Source organism: Cololabis saira, chromosome 5, assembly GCF_033807715.1.
Source record: "Cololabis saira isolate AMF1-May2022 chromosome 5, fColSai1.1, whole genome shotgun sequence".
Taxonomy (NCBI): Eukaryota; Metazoa; Chordata; class Actinopteri; order Beloniformes; family Belonidae; genus Cololabis; species Cololabis saira.
The window spans coordinates 50,876,540-50,894,043 of record NC_084591.1 but is presented as its reverse complement, the minus strand read 5'-3'; the positions used below and the strand labels follow the sequence as shown (position 1 = coordinate 50,894,043).

The following is a 17,504-nucleotide window of genomic DNA, read 5'->3' as shown; positions in this document are numbered from 1 at the left end:
AACTTGCTGGCTGAGGTCTTCTGTGGCGAGTTCAAGGGACGAAACCCGTTGGCCATGGTCCTCGACCGCAAGCCGCGTTTGGTCGAGTTTGGAGTCGAGCTGACTGAAAGTATTTTTGAACTCGGCGGCCAGGGCAGCACGGTGTTCCTCCAGCAACGTGGTAATGGCCGCCAGGGTTAAGACAGCGCCAGCATCGTCCCTTTTGCCCGACTTGCTGCTCTTCGAAGCCATCTCGGAGGTAAGTGGGCTCGTTCGAGACAAAAAAAAAAAAAAAAGAAAAACAGGGAATCCTTTTTAAAGGAAAACGTTTGAAAGTTTGAGGGCTTGGTGGTTTAAAAAGTTTGGCACTCACGGGAGCACTCGCGAAACGCATCTACTCCATCTGCTCACCAACCGGAAGCCCGTTATTACTAGAAAACTTAAAACGTATACGAATTCTTTTCATAAATCCTGCCTCCATCCTGCCTCATGCTCCTTTAATGGTGCCTGTACTGCTTAAACAACCTTAACTTGCTCAATTCTCAACAGATTTTCAAACAGTTTGGTTTTTTATGAACGTCAGAGATGTAGTTATGACACTGCATACTTGTGAATAACTATAAACATTGAAAAAAGTACTTTTATATGAAAATAAACAGAAACAGATAGCTATGACATGGTATTTATATTAAATCAATATTTCTATAGTATTCTTAGTAATATTTATATTTACATTATAACATATATACATATATATATAATTACCATATAACATATATATATATATAATTACCATATAACATATATATATACATATATATATATATATATATATATATATATATATATATATATATATATATATATATATATATATATATACACACACATATATACACATGTTATATGGTAATAATATATATATGTATATATGTTATAATGTAAATAGTAGTGCCGAAAAACAATATATATCCCCCCTCACAAAAATAAGAAAAATAGAGAAACATATTTGATTTGATTTATTTTATTTTTGTACATGTAACAAAAAAAAAACACTTCATGAGAAGTTTAAGAAAACAAAACAACAAAACAAAGAATTTCATCACTTGCTATCTTACATGTGCCAAAAAAGGAGTAGGAAGAAGTTTAAACTTATTTAATCCTACCCCCATTCACTGATCATTTAACCTGTATTTAATAAATACTCACACACTGTACTCACACTGCTAAATAACATTATTATTATTATTATTATTATTATTATTATTATTATTGTTATTATTATTATTATACATACATACACATAGTCTAATATTTCTATATATTTCTACAAACATGCCCATATAAATATTTATATAAATATACTTATTTACACTATACTGTATCTGCTCTATATCTATGTATATATTTACTTACACACATAACCACACACACACACACACACACACACACACACACACACACACACACACACACACACACACACACACACACACACACACACACACACACATATATATATATATATACAAATATATACACAAATCTATCCATTCACTCAATAGTGTTATCTGAAGGCCCCCAAAAACCCGCTAAACCATATTTTCAGTATTCCAGTTATTTTATTGTCTGAAAAACGGTTCAAATGTTATTTTGTTGTCTGAAAAATGGTTCAAATGTTATTTTGTCTGAAAAATGGTTCAAATGTTATTTTATTGTCTGAAAAATAGTTCAAATATGTTATTTTGTTACTTGAAAAATTTAAAATATGTTTTGTTGATGAGTATCCAAATGTAGATTTGGAGGGCGGGCGTTCCAATCTGGGTTAAGGAGGCTGACACCACCTCCACCTTTAAAAATAAACTTAAAACATTTCTGTTTAGTAAAGCCTATAGTTAGTGTTTAGTAAACCTCTAGCTGGTGTTGGTAAATCTCTAGGTAGTGTAAGCTTTAGTGTGTCAGAGTCGCTCCTGTAGTTTCTTGTGCTGCCCCCCCCCCCCCCCCTTCTCCTGCCTTTTCTCTCTTTTGTCCATGTTGCAGCATCCTTTGCCGGACACCGGAACCTGCAGTGTGGGAGTGAGGGGGGCAGGGTAACAGCCCGGGCAGGCGGGGGAGAAGGTTTGTCCGTCAAGACTCCTCTCCTCGGCCCTGCCCCTTTTCAACCCTTCCCCGACCCTGCACCCCAACCTGGGACCTGATGATTGGGCCGGAGCTTCGGGAGCTGCGTGCTGGCCTGCGGTCCCCACCCCTGGTCATCCCGTTGCTGCTTCCACCTGCCTGCTGTGCTGTTGCCGTCCCTGACCCACCAGTCTGGCCCTCGGCAGGAGGGTCCCCCCCTACGAGCCTGGTCCTGCTCAAGGTCTCTTCCCTCCTAAAGGGGAGTTTTTCCTTGCCACTGTTTGGCTTAAGGTTTTTCTCCCACTATGGGAGTTTTTACCTGCCATTGTTTATGTAATAACTGCTCGGGGGTCATGTTCTGGGTATGGGTCTCTGGAAAGCGTCTAGAGACAACTCTGTTGTATTAGACGCTATATAAATAAAATTGAATTGAATTGAATTGAATTGAAGAAAATATGTTTCTCTATTTTTCTTATTTTTGTGAGTGGGGATATATATTGTTTTTCGGCACTACCTTGTTCTCTTAAAGCAGCACAACGGAACTTTCAGCTTTTGTTGAGTTTGGCGCCATCTTTTGGACAAAAGCGGTAGTGCTTTACCAGAAAGAACACTACATTTCCCATGAGCACCAGCGCGTACTGCCGGAAAGATCCTGTCCCGTCGCATGCATTTGTTTTGAGAGAAGACGGGACGCTTTTCTGTTTCACCAAGTGAACAGACGGAACGCAAAAAAAGATGTTAAACTGCTGGAACTGGAAAGGAACTGGAATTTACCGGGATACCTTAAACAAGGAAGCCAGGGAGCGGTATATGGAGAAAATAATGATTATTAACAGTTTGGATCCATATGAAATCCATACTAAAGAATGGAGCTCCTCGTCGGAGCTGCACTCTTTAGAAAGGATTTACTGCCGCAGTTCTGCAAAACCCACGTCTCCAGCTACCTTGTTTAGGAGTGTTTGGCAGCTGCTTTGGTAAATGTTTGACTCGCCATGTGTTTCAATAAATGTGTATAATAGTACAACATACAGTACATGTTTTGTATCCCTCTTACTTCTCTTTTCTTTTTTTTGACTGCTATATTATGATGAAGAGGCTCCGAGGCGTGAGCAATATTTTTGTTTTCCTCGTGAGATTATTTTTTTCCTCTGCAGCTACAAATAAGAGGTAATATTTTTTCCTCAACAAACTAGTTTTATCTGAAGATTGGGGTTAATTGCACCGCAGAGAGCTGGCCAGCAAGTGCGTTTAGCTGACGAAGTGGGGAATAAAACCCGTGTTTTGATCCGACCCGGTCTGTGTGAGTGTTTGTGGTACTGTGTGGAAGGTGTTTGGTCGTTACAGCCGCGATCCAAGCGAGCCTCTTTCACTCTGTTATATCAGATACTTAGCCTCCGTGGTTCTGCCTCCGAGCAGGGAACCGGTGAAAAGTTAAACCATGTGATCTTTTCCCCACGTCTGTTGTGTGTGGAGCTGCTGCAGCCACAACGCAGCAACGGGTTACCAGCTTCTCCTGAGCTCTTGCTCCATGCCCCGCCCATTTTCGTCTCGACTGCGAATCGGGAAGGAGGGGGAAGTGACGTATGCCGTAAAGCAGTCAAAGCCGTAAAGATTTGTAGTTTTTTAGTGTGGCAGGGATCCTACCATGCACCTCAAAGTTACATAGTGCCAGTGAAGGTGATACAGACCCCTCAGTCCATGACAAAGGTGTCATTAAACCTGTTGGAAGTTGATGTACCATCACAATGACTCTGGAAATATGATATTAAGGTGGAAAAGTTAGGTAGTGTCGCTTTAAGCTGATATAACATGAATTACTCCTATGTGGGATCAATAAAGTTCTTATTTTTGCCATCTGAGAAAATTAAATATATTATATTCGGTGCCTAACTGTTTCCCAAGTATATTAGTGCGTGTGCGAATGAATAAATGAGACGTAAAACGTACATTTCTTTGTAGAAAGACGCTTTATGAAAATAAGTCAATTTACTTGTATTAGTTTACAGCGCAGTCTTGCCTCATCCAATATGGCGGCGACGTTGACGTATCGCAGCAGCGGGCGAGCCCACTCGATGAGGCGTCTACGTATGTCTATGGGCATCTTCGCTGCTAGGAACTACTGCACGCTGGTCTGATATCGTGACGAGCCGTTTTTACTGTAACACAAAGCGTTATTAACTTGGAGCTGATTACCTTTTTGTCTTGGTAAGTTTCTCCGATTCTAACACAATAACTCAGTGTTATACGAGAGACTCCTACACTGAAATTGAAGTATGCCAAATTGTGGATCCAAAATGCCTTGCTTTTCCGACATGACACGCCGTCGTGTCGCTGTCAGCGACGGTAGTAGCTTCACAGAGCTAACGATGCTAGCGCTCAGCGCTGCTGCAAACCTGCAGCAAACCTGCTCCAAACCTGCAGCAAACCTGCTCCAAACCTGCAGCAAACCTGCTCCAAACCTGCAGCAAACCTGCTCCAAACCTGCAGCAAACCTGCTCCAAACCTGCTCCAAACCTGCAGCAAACCTGCTCCAAACCTGCTGCAAACCTGACCAGGGGTCCATTCATGCTATTATATGACCTCAAACTCGGCCCTGGCGCTTTTTTAGGTATTCCTTTTCTTAAGGCTGTAAAGACTACATTAATTGAGCGGCTAACGTTATTATATCGCAGCTGTTATCAGAGAAATGCATACAATTGTCCGATTAAAAACTGATAGCTTTGATCCACCACGCAGGACTTCCAGGTGACCCTGACGACATGGGAATTTTACATCTCTTTTAATCCCTCTCAAACTCATGATTAATTTTTTTTAGCCTTTTTTTGTGTAGGTTGCCATAAAAATGAAGCCTCTAGCCGCCTTGAATGGACGGATAGGTTCAAATATATTTCACAGTTTGTATCTTCTGGAAGACGACCATGACTCCTAATGGGTCATTCTAACAGATAAATACAAACATACAGACGTCTTCCTCCTTGTTAAAGGTTTAATTGTTTAGTTGTTTAATTAGAATCCCCATTAGCTACAGCATGACTGCAGCTCTTCCTGGGGTCTGCTAACATTTTAAAATAATAAAGTACTAAAACATTACATGATAAAAGCAAACCAAATACATTCACTAGATAAAGAGAATATCAAATTAAAAATACTCTGCAAAAAAAGCAGAGACATTCCACAAAATGAAGACATCAAAATGAGAACATAACACAAAACAAAAACACTGCACAGTTAAGAGTTCATCTGAAGTGGTCAAAAAGTCTGAAAAGCAGTCCACAATTTCATTTGTAGTCTAGAACTTCACAACAGATCTAATACAGAAAAAAGAAAGGAAAAAAATACATTCAGCAACAGTCAAAATATTCTTCTGTTGTAAGTCAGTCTTGATAAAAGAGCCTGCTTAATGTAATGTCATTATCTTTTACTGTCCTGGTCCTAAGTCATCTGTGGCATTTTTTTTAAATTTCTAAACCTGATCAATTTTTTGCAGAACATTGAAAGAAATTCTTTGAAGAAACACTTTTTTAAAGACCATGCTGGAGTACTTATAGATGTTCTATGAAATACATTCTGCTCCAATCAATTGCCACTGGTTAAACAGATTTTATTGGACTTCTGACACAGTTTATACTGTTTGTCAGGGTGTTACGGAAAAGCTGTTTTATTGTTAAACTAATGTCTCGTTTCACTGAGCCAAGATTTCTGTGGCTGTTCTACGGATACAGATGTGTAGAGTTGTAAGGTATAACAACCTTCATTTAAAAACTGCATTTTGTGTTTACTTGTGTTATCTTTGTCTAATATTTTAAATTTGTTTGATGATCTGAAACATTTAAGTGCGACAAACATGCACAAAAATAAGAAATCAGGAAGGGGGCATACACTTTTTCACACAACTGTACATCAGTTTTTCTAGAAATCCATCAATAGAGAACTAAGGATGGTAGTTGTTATGAAATATTTAGCCTTGGCCACTTGGATTAAACCAAAACTACTGCGAGGAGCATTTAGCCTTGGTCTATACAGTGCGCAGACTGATACTTTGTCCCTAAAAGATTAGCTCTGACATTACAATGATCTGTTTATTAGAACTGTTGCTTGATGTAGCCTTTGTTCTGACCCATTTGCATGCAACTGCTTAATTAAATCTACTGACATCTGGATTATGTCTCTTAAATCTTATTCTTGGTCATTTAGATGCACTCAGTTTCAGTCCAGGGTATTACATTGTTTTTAACACAACAGTAGTATTCAAAATATCTGGATAGTTGGTGGTTTGTTTGTTAGTTGTTATTATGACTATATAATTATGATTATCAATCAATTATTTAATTGTTAAGAGTCTGAATGCCTGCCAAAGCTGCTCCTATGCTTTTAAGGCCCGAAATATGTGAAGAGACTGATTTGCTACAGGTATCCCTTGGTTTCATTTTGCATTAATTTAGCTGATACACTATTGAAATGTAGTACACTGTAGTTGAAGATATTTACCTCCGTAGGGTTGTTCATCTTTATGTACAGCAGTGAACAGCATAACCTTTTTTTTTTTTTTTAAAGGTTATGGTGATTTTAAACGATTGTTAGACTTAGATACCTGGAAACATACAAATATAGGATCAACCAAATTAGGGATGCCCCGATACCATTTTTTTCACACCGAGTACGAGTATTTTAATTTGTGTACTTGCCGATACTTAGTACCGATATGATACTTCTACCACAAAAATAACTTTGCTAAAAATGCAATGAAAAATGCAATGAACAGGAAGACAAGCTTTATTTGCAACCGATACATTCAATACAAATAAATAATATTAGTAGAATATCTATTTTAAACAAAAAATAATCTTTCTGTTTAAATGAAAAGTCTCCACACTGGCACTGTCTTCACATTTAAGAAAATATCTAACATATAACTTATCAATGAAACATCATATCGCGGCTTGAGTGCGTCGAGAAGACGGTGAAATCTTTCTTCTTCTCCAACTGACAGTGGCTGCTCATCCAGCGCTAATGTTGGCTGTTGTGGTCTTGCATTAGCAAACTCCGTATCCTCAGCTTTATGATGCGTCTTGAGATGTTTTATCAAGTTGCTGGTATTAAACGATGTATTCTCCTTTCCTCCTCTTGACACCTTAGCAGCACGTAGCTTCAGTCTGCCTTGATTCTGTCGTCGTCTCTTATTTTGAAACATGTCCACACTGCTGACATCACGCTTCTATTAATTGTCGCTATCTTGCCTGAAACGGCGCTGCCAGTCTCACTCATGGGTATCACTCTCTTCTCATCACCACGCTAAGCTTAGCCGACTAGCGGCGGCTCGGCGGCTGCTCCGCCGCCAGGTTGCTCACTCACCCGGGGAACATCTCCCCCTGGAGTCACTTATCAGTAACTACAACAACAATGAAGTGGTATCGGTGCGTAGTATTGGAGAATTTCTGCGAGTATGAGTATATGAAAGCAGTATCAGTACCTAAACCAAATCCATGTGGGAAGAAAGAAGAGCCAAAAGAAGAGCATGGACAGGTCCAGTCTTTAAAGGAAAAAAAAAGGGAAAAAAAAAAACTGAAGTATACGTCTCTTGCCAGTAGGGTCGTCTTAATGGCAGGGGAAGAAGCAACTGGCGTTGATCTCAGCAGGAAGTTTGTGTCTGAGTCAGAGCTTGATGAGAGGAGGAAGAAGAGACAGGAAGAATGGGAAAAGGTCCGCAAGCCTGACGATCCAGAGGGTGAGAACACCTCCCACTTACAGATATCCAAAACACACCAAATGCCATGACATGCGTAGGACACCATAGGTGCTCCTCTACATAAAACCACGTATTTGTTTGTGTTCCTCAGAGGTCCCAGAGGAGGAATACGATGCACGCTCGCTGTTTGAGCGACTGCAGGAGCAGAAAGACAAGAAACAACAGGATTTCGAGGAGCAGTTTAAATTCAGTGAGTCTTTGCCTCCACTTCCTCCAACAGTTTTCATTAAAAATTTCCTCATATATAACACTAAAAACAGCAAAAGATTTATTAGCAGTAGCATCTCTGGGAGACATGTAAAGGTTTTAAATAATAAAATCTTTAATTCTCTGACCTTTTAACAAGTACACAGGAAATTGGTTTCACTGATCAGTTTTATTGTATAGAAAATGTTAAAATCAGAATTTCACTTCTAAGAACCTGGATATTATTTTCTCATCTGTGGCACTTAGAAAACGTGAAACATGCACTGATCTGATTAAAGAAATGTCTACTTTCTTTCTGTCCATCTGAGATGAGGGTTTTGTCCAGAGAACTTGATGGTATTTGATCACAGAGTTGAGTTATAGTTTCTCTCCTTGTGTAACATAGTTTCAGGTTATATAAACAATGGAGTTGGTCAGTGAAATACCCTCAAATCATTTTCTTTTTCTGCGCCTCTTAAATAACAAGTTCTTTTTTTTGTTTTACAAATATATGTATTTGTATTGTAGACATTTTTTAGAAAGTTGGGTTTTAAAGCGACACTACGTAACTTTTCCAGCTTAATATAATATTTCCAGAGTCATTGTGATGGTACATCAACTTCCAACAGGTTTAATGACACCTCTGTCATGGTCTGAGGGGTCTGTATTGCCTTCACTGGCACTATGTAACTTTGAGGAGCATGGTAGGAACCCTGCCACACTAAAAAACTACACATTTTTACGGCTTTGACTGCTTTACGGCATAGGTCACTTCCCCCTCCTTCCCGATTCGTAGTCGAGACGAAAATGGGCGGGGCGTGGAGCGCACAGCTCAGCAGAAGCTGGTAACCCGTTGCTGCGTTGTGGCTGCAGCAGCTCCACACAACAGACGTGGGGAAAAGATCGCTAATGGTTTAACTTTTCACCGCTTTCCTGCTCGGAGGCAGAACCACGGAGGCCGACCAATTATCTGAGATAACAAATTAAAAGAGTAAAAGAGTCGTCGGCTCGGTTGGATCGCGGCTGTAACGAGTCCGACCAAAATAACGTTCCTCAGTAAACAAACTAACACGCACACAGACGGGCGTCGGATCAAAACACGGGTTTATTAAACCACAAACAATAACTCACAGACCGGAGTCGGATCATTCAAACAGGTTTTATTCCCCACTTCTCCAGCTAAACGCAGTTGTTGGCCAGCTCTCTGCGGTGCCATTCATTTTGTTGAGGAAAAAATATTAAATATTTGATTTGTAGCTGCAGAGGAAAAAAATAATCTCACGAGGAATAAAAAATATTGCTCACGCCTCGGAGCCTCTTCAAAGCAGTCAAAAAAAAAAAAAAAAGAAAAGTAAGAGTAATACAAAACATGTACTGTATGTTGTACTATTATACTAATTTATTGAAACAAATGGCGAGTCAAACATTTACCAAAGCAGCTGCCAAACACTCCTAAACAAGGTAGTAAGACGTGGGTTGTGCAGAACTGCGGCAGTAAATCCTTACTAAAGAGTGGAGCTCCGACGAGGAGCTCCATTCTTTAGTAGGGATTTCATATGGATCCAAACCGTTAATAATCATTATTTTCTCCATATACCGCTCCCTGGCTTCCTTGTTTAAGGTATCCCGGTAAATTCCAGTTCCTTTCCAGCAGTTTAACATCTTTTTTTTTGCGTTCCGTCTGTTCACTTGGTGAAACAGAAAAGCGTCCCGTCTTCTCTCAAAACAAATGCACGCGACGGGACAGGAGTTTTCCGGCAGTACGCGCTGGTGCTCATGGGAAACGTAGTGTTCTTTCTGGTAAAGCACTACCGCTTTTGTCCAAAAGACGCCGCCAAACTCAGAAAAGCTGAAAGTTACGTTGTGCTGCTTTAAGAATAAATAACAAGGAAGAATGATCATTGGAATCAGTACTTATAATATTTAACCAAACACTTTATATGTATGTATGTATGTTTTTATTCATTCTTTGTCTAAAGTCATGTTTATCAATTATTCAGTGTTGTGTTTTTACAAGGTCACAAGTTTTCTGAGCATATGCTGTCTTTGCTTGTTTTCTGAAAAATTCCACCACTTTTCTGCCGTGTTTTGAGAAGGTGTTTCTATGGCGACAGGGAACATGGTGAGAGGATTGGACGAGGATGAGAGCAGTTTCTTGGACGAGGTGTCCCGGCAACAGAGCCTGGTCGAGAAGCAACGGAGGGATGAAGACAAGAAAGAGCTTTTGGAGTATAGAATATCCTTTTGATTATTTCAACATTTTAATTGAAAAGCGTCATTAGTTAGTAAATGGCCAGTTACATTCTGGGTTATCTTGCTTTATAATTAATTCTAGTGAGTGGTTATAGAATTTTCAGTTTTGATATGTGCCATCACCCGAGAATTGAAAATAGTTACAGTTCATGTAGAAACCGATATTATCAAAAAAGGCAGATGGTTGCACTGAAAATATACGGAGGAGTTTTAGGGCCATGCAGGAGAAAAAATATTTGAGGGGAAGATTTTTTTTCATTATGCACTTCGAGAAAAAAGTTGAAATATCGAGAAAAAAGTCAAGATGTCGAGATTAATGTTGAAATACAATTTCAAGCATAAAGTCGAAATTCACCTTTTTTTTCTCAACATTTTAACTTTATTCACAAAATTTTTTCGACTTTTTTCTCAAAATTGTACTTCAACATTAATCTCAACATTTTGACTTTTTTCTCGACATTTCGACTTTTTTCTCGAAATGCATAATAAAATCTTCCTCTAAAATATTATTTTTATTTTTCTCCTGCCTGGCCCTAATACTCTTCCGTAGAAAATATAACAAACACTGGCACTTGAAGAAATGAAGAATAACAATAATAACACCTTCATGAGTGAGCTTCTTGTAATTTTATAGTTGATGTGTTTCCATCTGCGGCCTGATCCAGTGTGATTAGACGGACCTCCCTGGTCCTGCCTCCTTGCTCTGTTCCTCTATGGTGGCAGTGCTGGGAGCCTTGTGCTAGTAGTGGTGGTTGTGTGGGTGTGGAGCCGTTGGCATGAGGGGGAGGGACTCTGGGACTCCAGGGATCACTGCTGTTAGCCTTCTGGAGGTCTCGCAGGACTCACTAACTAATGGCGCTGTCTGTTTGGTTCTTCTCCACTAGGGGTCTAACATGCCGAGTAGATACTTTTCTATAACTACTCTTCTGAGGTTCTAAACGTCTTGAGCCGGCTGTATCTGACATCATCACACTACAGGCCACTGATTGGTCGGGGGGTTGGAGTCAGACGTCTGAGTCAGGAGGAGGAAATCAGTGAAAGAGAGACTGACGGATTCTGGTTCATTTTATTCCACCAGCAATTGCAGCAAAAGTCTGTTTCATGATCCAACTCTGAGGTGCAGATGTTCATAAACCTGCTGCTGAGGAGAGAATTAAAAAGGGATCTAGACGGGCGATAAGGAACGACCAGATCTACCAGGAGTTCTGTCACTTCATAGCTGCTCACGGCTCCAGCTGACTTTTCAGCAGCGCCGAGACAAACTTAAAAACTTAAAAATCGTTGCCGCTTGAAGCTTCTTTCACTCATTTTTTAACTTGATATTGAACACAAGCCACAGACCCAGCAGCACATCTATCATCTCCTCCAGGTTCTACATCTTTAGTGTTGTTGTTTTCTCCGTTTAGATCACACAATCAAATACGTCACAGCAGCTTCACTCCAACCCTCCTTCTTCTGATCCAGAAGTAAAAAAGAAATCAGGCCGAGTTGAGTAGAGCTGAGTAGATTCTAGTTGGTACTAGTGGAAAAGCGCCATAAACGAAACACTGACACAACCCGAAGACCCAAAAGATATTTATGGTTATCGCTTTGTGTTAACTTGTGTTATCTTTGTCAAAACACACCAGCAAGTTATCGCTGCCCACAGGCTCATGTAGTCAACGCTGAGGTCTTTTACTGAATCGTAATCCCTCTATGGAGCACAGGTTTCTTGTGTTCATTTTAACCAAGAAATACGATTTTTATAATTTCTCTTGACAGTGAATGAATCGTAATAACAGTAATTAATTACTAGAAGTAGTAATTTGTGTATTTGACAGACCAGAGTTCAGGTTTGGCTGCGTTAAGAACTAGGGTCTCGCTCGCTGTGCTGTCTTTCCTTCTAAAATCTTTATGTCCTCCCAGATAAAATAGTTAGACATTGGGTTGTCATGGGAATTGTACCAGATAGTAATACCTACAGTGGTAGTCTAGTGGCTACAGAGGTGGGCTTGGGTCTGGAGGAACCAGGTTCAAGCCCCAGAATGGCAACCAAAATGAACCACCTGAACAAGGCCTTAACCCTAATTGCTCCCTGGGCCAAATGGTGTGTTTGTTCTCTCAGATGTAAGTCACTTTGGATAAAAGCCTCTGCTAAATGATAGTAGTAGTAATACAGTGCATTTAAAGAAGCTTGCAAATATAACTTATCTTCCACGTACCTAGTAAAAGCTGTTTTTTTTATTATTACATGTTATTAGATATTTTGAACTGCAGACCTTCTTTAGAGTATTCTGGGTTTATGTCATGTGGCTACAGCTGAAGTTCACTGCACTGTTGTATTAACATTTTCCGGACCCTTCAGGTCATCTGGATCCATTTTTTATCAGTTCCCAGAGTCAGAACCAGACATGGAGAAGCTGCATTCAGCTTCTCTGCTCCACATGTCTGGAATAAACTCCCGATGCCTCAGATCAGCTGAAACACTCAAGCTGCATGCGTAATTCCATACTTCTACCCTAATGAGTAGCAAAAACAGTATGTGAGATTTTTTTTGTGCGTCCGAAACATTAGTACGTACTCAACAGTATAGTATCCATACTCATTCTGGAGAAATGTATTAGTATGGATTGATGGACACTAGCTAACCAGAAACTTCCCACAATGCATTCCCACAATGCAATGCAGCAGGGTTTGGTTGCTAAGTGCTGCGCAGATACATATATGTCATAAGTATAATATTAAGTGTAATGATATTATTTTAGCATGTTTGCCTTGGTATAAATTGATGTCATGTAACATTTCTTTTTCTGTGATTGAGAGCATTTATTTTGGTGTTAAGACTACCAAATCAAAATTTCTGACATAACACAATCCCATCAACTAAGTTTAGGCAGCCTGAGTCTGAAAATATGTCATTCAGTGGGCCATTGAGATTTGCAGGATTCTGTGACATCCCAGATCTAGATCAGAGGAGAATTATCCAACTTCCCCAACTGTCCCTCCGCTGAATTTCATACCACACAGCATTCATTCCTCCGGAGAAAGCAGCACAAAGCTTTAATGCCGAATTCAAAAGATTTGCATCCTGTGCAATTGAAAACCAGAACATAGCTGTACAAGTATGATGAAAAGTAAACTGTTGTACCAGTATCTCAGTGATGTTACGTCCAACATGTCAAAAACATTTTATTAAGAACATATGACATTTCAACTACTAAACAGTGCATGGATTTTTTGTGTACAATAAGTATTGAAAGGTCATCTGTCCCTTGTCACCTTCACCCTCCTTGGCTCTGGTGAGGCATCGCTGGTGTATGAATGTTCCGGTGGTGGTCGGAGAGGCCGTTAGGCGCGGATTGGCTGCCATCTTTCCGTCAGTCGGCCCCAGGGCAGCTGAGGTTACACATGTAGTTTACCACCACCACGTATGAATGAGGAGTGAATGAATAATGGAACCATTGTGTGAGCACTTTGAGTGTCCAGAAGAGTGCAATATAAAAGTAATCCGTTATTATTATTACCTCTCATAATTTGAGCAAATGCATGCAAAATCTCCTGTGAATGCATAAACAGACTGTCAACCTCAAGGCAGTTTGTAATGTGGCACATGCAGTATGTCACAGAACCTTGTAGATTTGATTCCCAAACTTAAAGTATTTTTAATGCTTAAACCTAAAGAGTGGCTGAAAATGAGAACTCCTAAACTGGCACCAAGCAGAAGTCAAGTGAACTTGGACTACAACTCCAGTGCACTAAGCTTTGTGACACTCTTTGCCACAAAAACGCTAAGCCCTGTTGGTTAAATGATGATTATAGCTTAGTCACTTTTATGACTAGCATTTGTGTAGCTTTATATGGACTTTGTGTTATTGTTTCAAGGATAATTCCATGGTATCCAAACCGCAACATATGATCTTCAATGTATTTTAATAAAAAAAGAAAGTACCAAAACCAAACATCTTTGCAGGGGAGAGCTTTGTGTATAACAATAAAACAGTGTTATTTTCAAAGTCGTCCTGCAAATGTGATTCAAATTGAATGACAGTTTGTCCTAGAATTGTAATTTGTATCAATTAACTAAATCACATTCACATAATGTAACAGTGGAGTTCACATTAAAAACAGCTTGATTTAAAAAAAAAAAAACGGAGGCACCAAACAACATACATGACTTGTAAATGTAAATGCCATAAACCTGTGTCTTATTCACTGAAGAACATAATGAACATTCTAAATATCTACAAAAATGTAATATGGATAACTCCTGTATTAGATATGCACAACCACATTGTTCCTCGTCTTGAGTTCCAGTTTTAACATTGAACCAGATACTGTGTACATCATGGGATTGAAGAATTATTTACAATGTTAGTGCAAATTTCCAGGACTTTAACTGGTCCCATCAATCAACAGTATTAAAAGAGAGATAAAACATGTGAAAGAATACAAAAGTATATAGATTTTAATTATTTTTATTATGCACTATGTATTTACTTTGAACATAAAAAACCCCTTAGCAATTTATCAAAATACAACATTGGCATTTCCTCATGAACATAAACACATAGTCACCAAGTTGGACTGAAAATAGATGGAAGAAAGTTGATTTATTTCATGTTGAATGGCAAGTGTTTAATTAAGACATTAAATCATTTCAGTGCATACAAAAAAAAACAGATTGACATTGTTGTAAACCAATAAATCTAGCCAGAGCCTTGGTATTAGCCAATCAGAACCAGAGGAGGGCGGGTTCGCCCCTGTTCTTCAAGGAAGACTGAGTTGTAAAGCCTGAATTATGGTTCTGCGTTAAATCGACGAAGAGCCTACGGCGTACGGTACGGCGTACGGTACGGCGTAGCCTACAGCGTAGGATGCGCTTCGCTGCGTACTCTACGCCGTAGCCTCTGCGTTAGTGTAACGCGGAACCATAAATCAGCCTTGACTTGTCAGAGACTGGGGGACCAGTAGTCACGTCATTTAATTCACATATGCGCGTGGTGTGAAACTATCAAACAATGAACACGGCGTTGAAGAGCAGCGGTAGTGTTACACGCCCAGGATGTGGCTTTGTAACAGATTATATTTTTTTAAAACTGTTCTGCCGGGCTTCCGGTTGGTGAGCAGGTGGAGTAGACGTGTTTCGCGAGTGCTCCCGTGAGTGCCAAACTTTTTAAACCACCAAGCCCTCAAACTTTCAAACTTTTTCCTTTTAAAAAGGATTCCCTGTTGTTGTTTCTTTTTTTTTTGTCTCGAACGAGCCCACTTACCTCCGAGATGGCTTCGAAAAGCGGCAAGTCGGGCAAAAAGGACGATGCTGGCGCTGTCTTAACCCTGGCGGGGTGTTCAAAAATACTTTCAGTCAGCTCGACTCCAAACTCGACCAAACGCGGCTCGCGGTCGAGGACCATGGCCAACGTGTTTCGTCCCTTGAACTCGCCACAGAAGACCTCAGCCAGCGAGTTACGGACCTTGAAGGCATCTGCTCGACTTTACGAGATGATAATGCTCGGCTAAAGGCTAAGGTCTTAGATTTGGAAAGCCGAAGCAGGAGGCAGAACATCCGTATCCTGGGTTTACCGGAGTCTACTGAGAGCGTGTCTCCTACGGCTTTCTTCTCCAAGCTGCTGTGTGAGGTGTTCGGGAATGATACGCTGCCGTCACCGCCAGAAATAGACAGAGCGCACCGCTCTCTCGCCGCCAGGCCGGCCCCGGGACAGAGACCGCGTCCCGTCATCCTCCGCCTGCACCGGTACCAGACCAAGGATCTCCTCATCAGGGAAGCGCGGCGGAGAGGGAAGCTGGAATATCACGGCCACCCGATCCGGGTCGTGGAGGATTACAGCCCCGAAGTTGCCAGCCAACGAGCGGAATACAGCGGAGTTATGTCGGAGCTATATCACCTGGGTCTGAAGCCGGCTCTGCTCTTCCCCGCCCGGCTCCGGCTCACGCTGTCCGGGGGAGCCAGAAAGTGGATCGGCTCCGTGGATGAGGCGCGCAAATTCATCACGAGTCGCAGCAAATCTTCAAACCCGCCGTAACGGGACTGTTGGACGCTTTCACGGCTCCGCCCTGCAGCCCGGTGTGGTTCACTGGCGCTCACTGACTCTGACTTTTTTTCTCTCTCTTTTTTTTACGTGAGTCATTATATTATTCCTGAGGGGAGGGTGAGTACCCCCGCAACAACTGTTTTTTCAGTCTTTTTTTGCCTGAAATCTTTTCGGGGTTAGTGTGTTTAAAACCTTATTTTCCTCTGTTGTTAGTTTGACTGCCCCTTTGCAAATGTTATTCATTTGCAGTTCTTTTTGGCTATTTGAGGGAAGGGGGAAAAAGGGGAAAAAATAAGTGGTGGAGAGGGAGAGAAAAAAGCGAAAAAATAAAAGCTTTTCCAATTTATCTAAGTTTTGTAATAATTGTAAGCTGTTAACCTTACTTTTACGCTGCTTAAGTCGGAAGTTTTATATTTTATATTTTTGTACAGATATTCCTGGGCTCATATCGGGACTTCCAAGTCAAGATTTGAGATGGTATTTCTTTTTTTTATTTATATCTACACGTTTTAAGGTGCTAATTTCATATATGTATATATCCATGATACGGGAGCAAAAGCTACTAGTGTGTAGGACAGGAAGATGCGTTATTGCACTTTGTTTGTTTTGAAGAGCTTGCTGCTTTTTTTTTAATTTTTCTATAGCAGCTGTCTTAGTTGGGGTGGGTGGGTTGGGGGGATATGTCACTGCCAGAAACTTTGTATTAACTCTTTTCAACTCATTACTTAATATGGGTCACATTCAACCTCCTTTCCGTTTTCTTTTTTTTTGCCTAGGTCATTGTGCTCACCTCCTAATTTTTCTTCTTAAATATTATGTATAGATTCTTGAAGCTGGTGAGCTGGAATGTTAAGGGTCTGAATCACCCTGTTAAAAGGAAAAGGGTCTTCTCACATCTAAAACATCTTAAAACAGAAATAGCCTTTCTACAAGAAACTCATATTCGCAGTTCTGATAATAGCCGCCTGTTCCCAAGGTGGTCAGGGCAGGGATTTCACTCCTCCTTTCAAGCTAAGGCCCGAGGAGTTTCAGTTCTGATCAGTCGGGATGTTTCATTTGAGCAGCACAACGTGATTTCTGACAAGTTTGGTCGCTACGTGATCGTCTCTGGGAAATTATTCAATACATTGGTCGTACTTGTGAATGTTTATGCCCCTAATGCAGATGATGCAGTCTTTTTTGAACGACTGTTT

The 17,504-nt window shown here is 40.4% G+C and overlaps 1 protein-coding gene across 4 annotated transcripts in view; it reads left to right on the top strand.

Annotated features, from left to right (window-relative positions):
- The first annotated feature begins 4,181 nt into the window (after nt 1-4,181).
- psme3ip1 (proteasome activator subunit 3 interacting protein 1) overlaps nt 4,182-17,504 on the top strand; it is a 34,195-nt gene continuing 20,872 nt past the window's right edge. For 2 of the 4 annotated variants that reach the window (XM_061722350.1, XM_061722347.1), the window contains exons 1-4: nt 4,182-4,302; nt 7,683-7,822; nt 7,935-8,033; nt 10,126-10,266. In XM_061722350.1, coding sequence (XP_061578334.1) covers nt 7,696-7,822; nt 7,935-8,033; nt 10,126-10,266 — 367 coding nt within the window. In that variant the 5' untranslated portion in view covers nt 4,182-4,302; nt 7,683-7,695. The remainder of the gene's footprint in view (nt 4,303-7,682; nt 7,823-7,934; nt 8,034-10,125; nt 10,267-17,504) is intronic. The other 2 variants (XM_061722349.1, XM_061722348.1) reach the window with 2 other exon arrangements.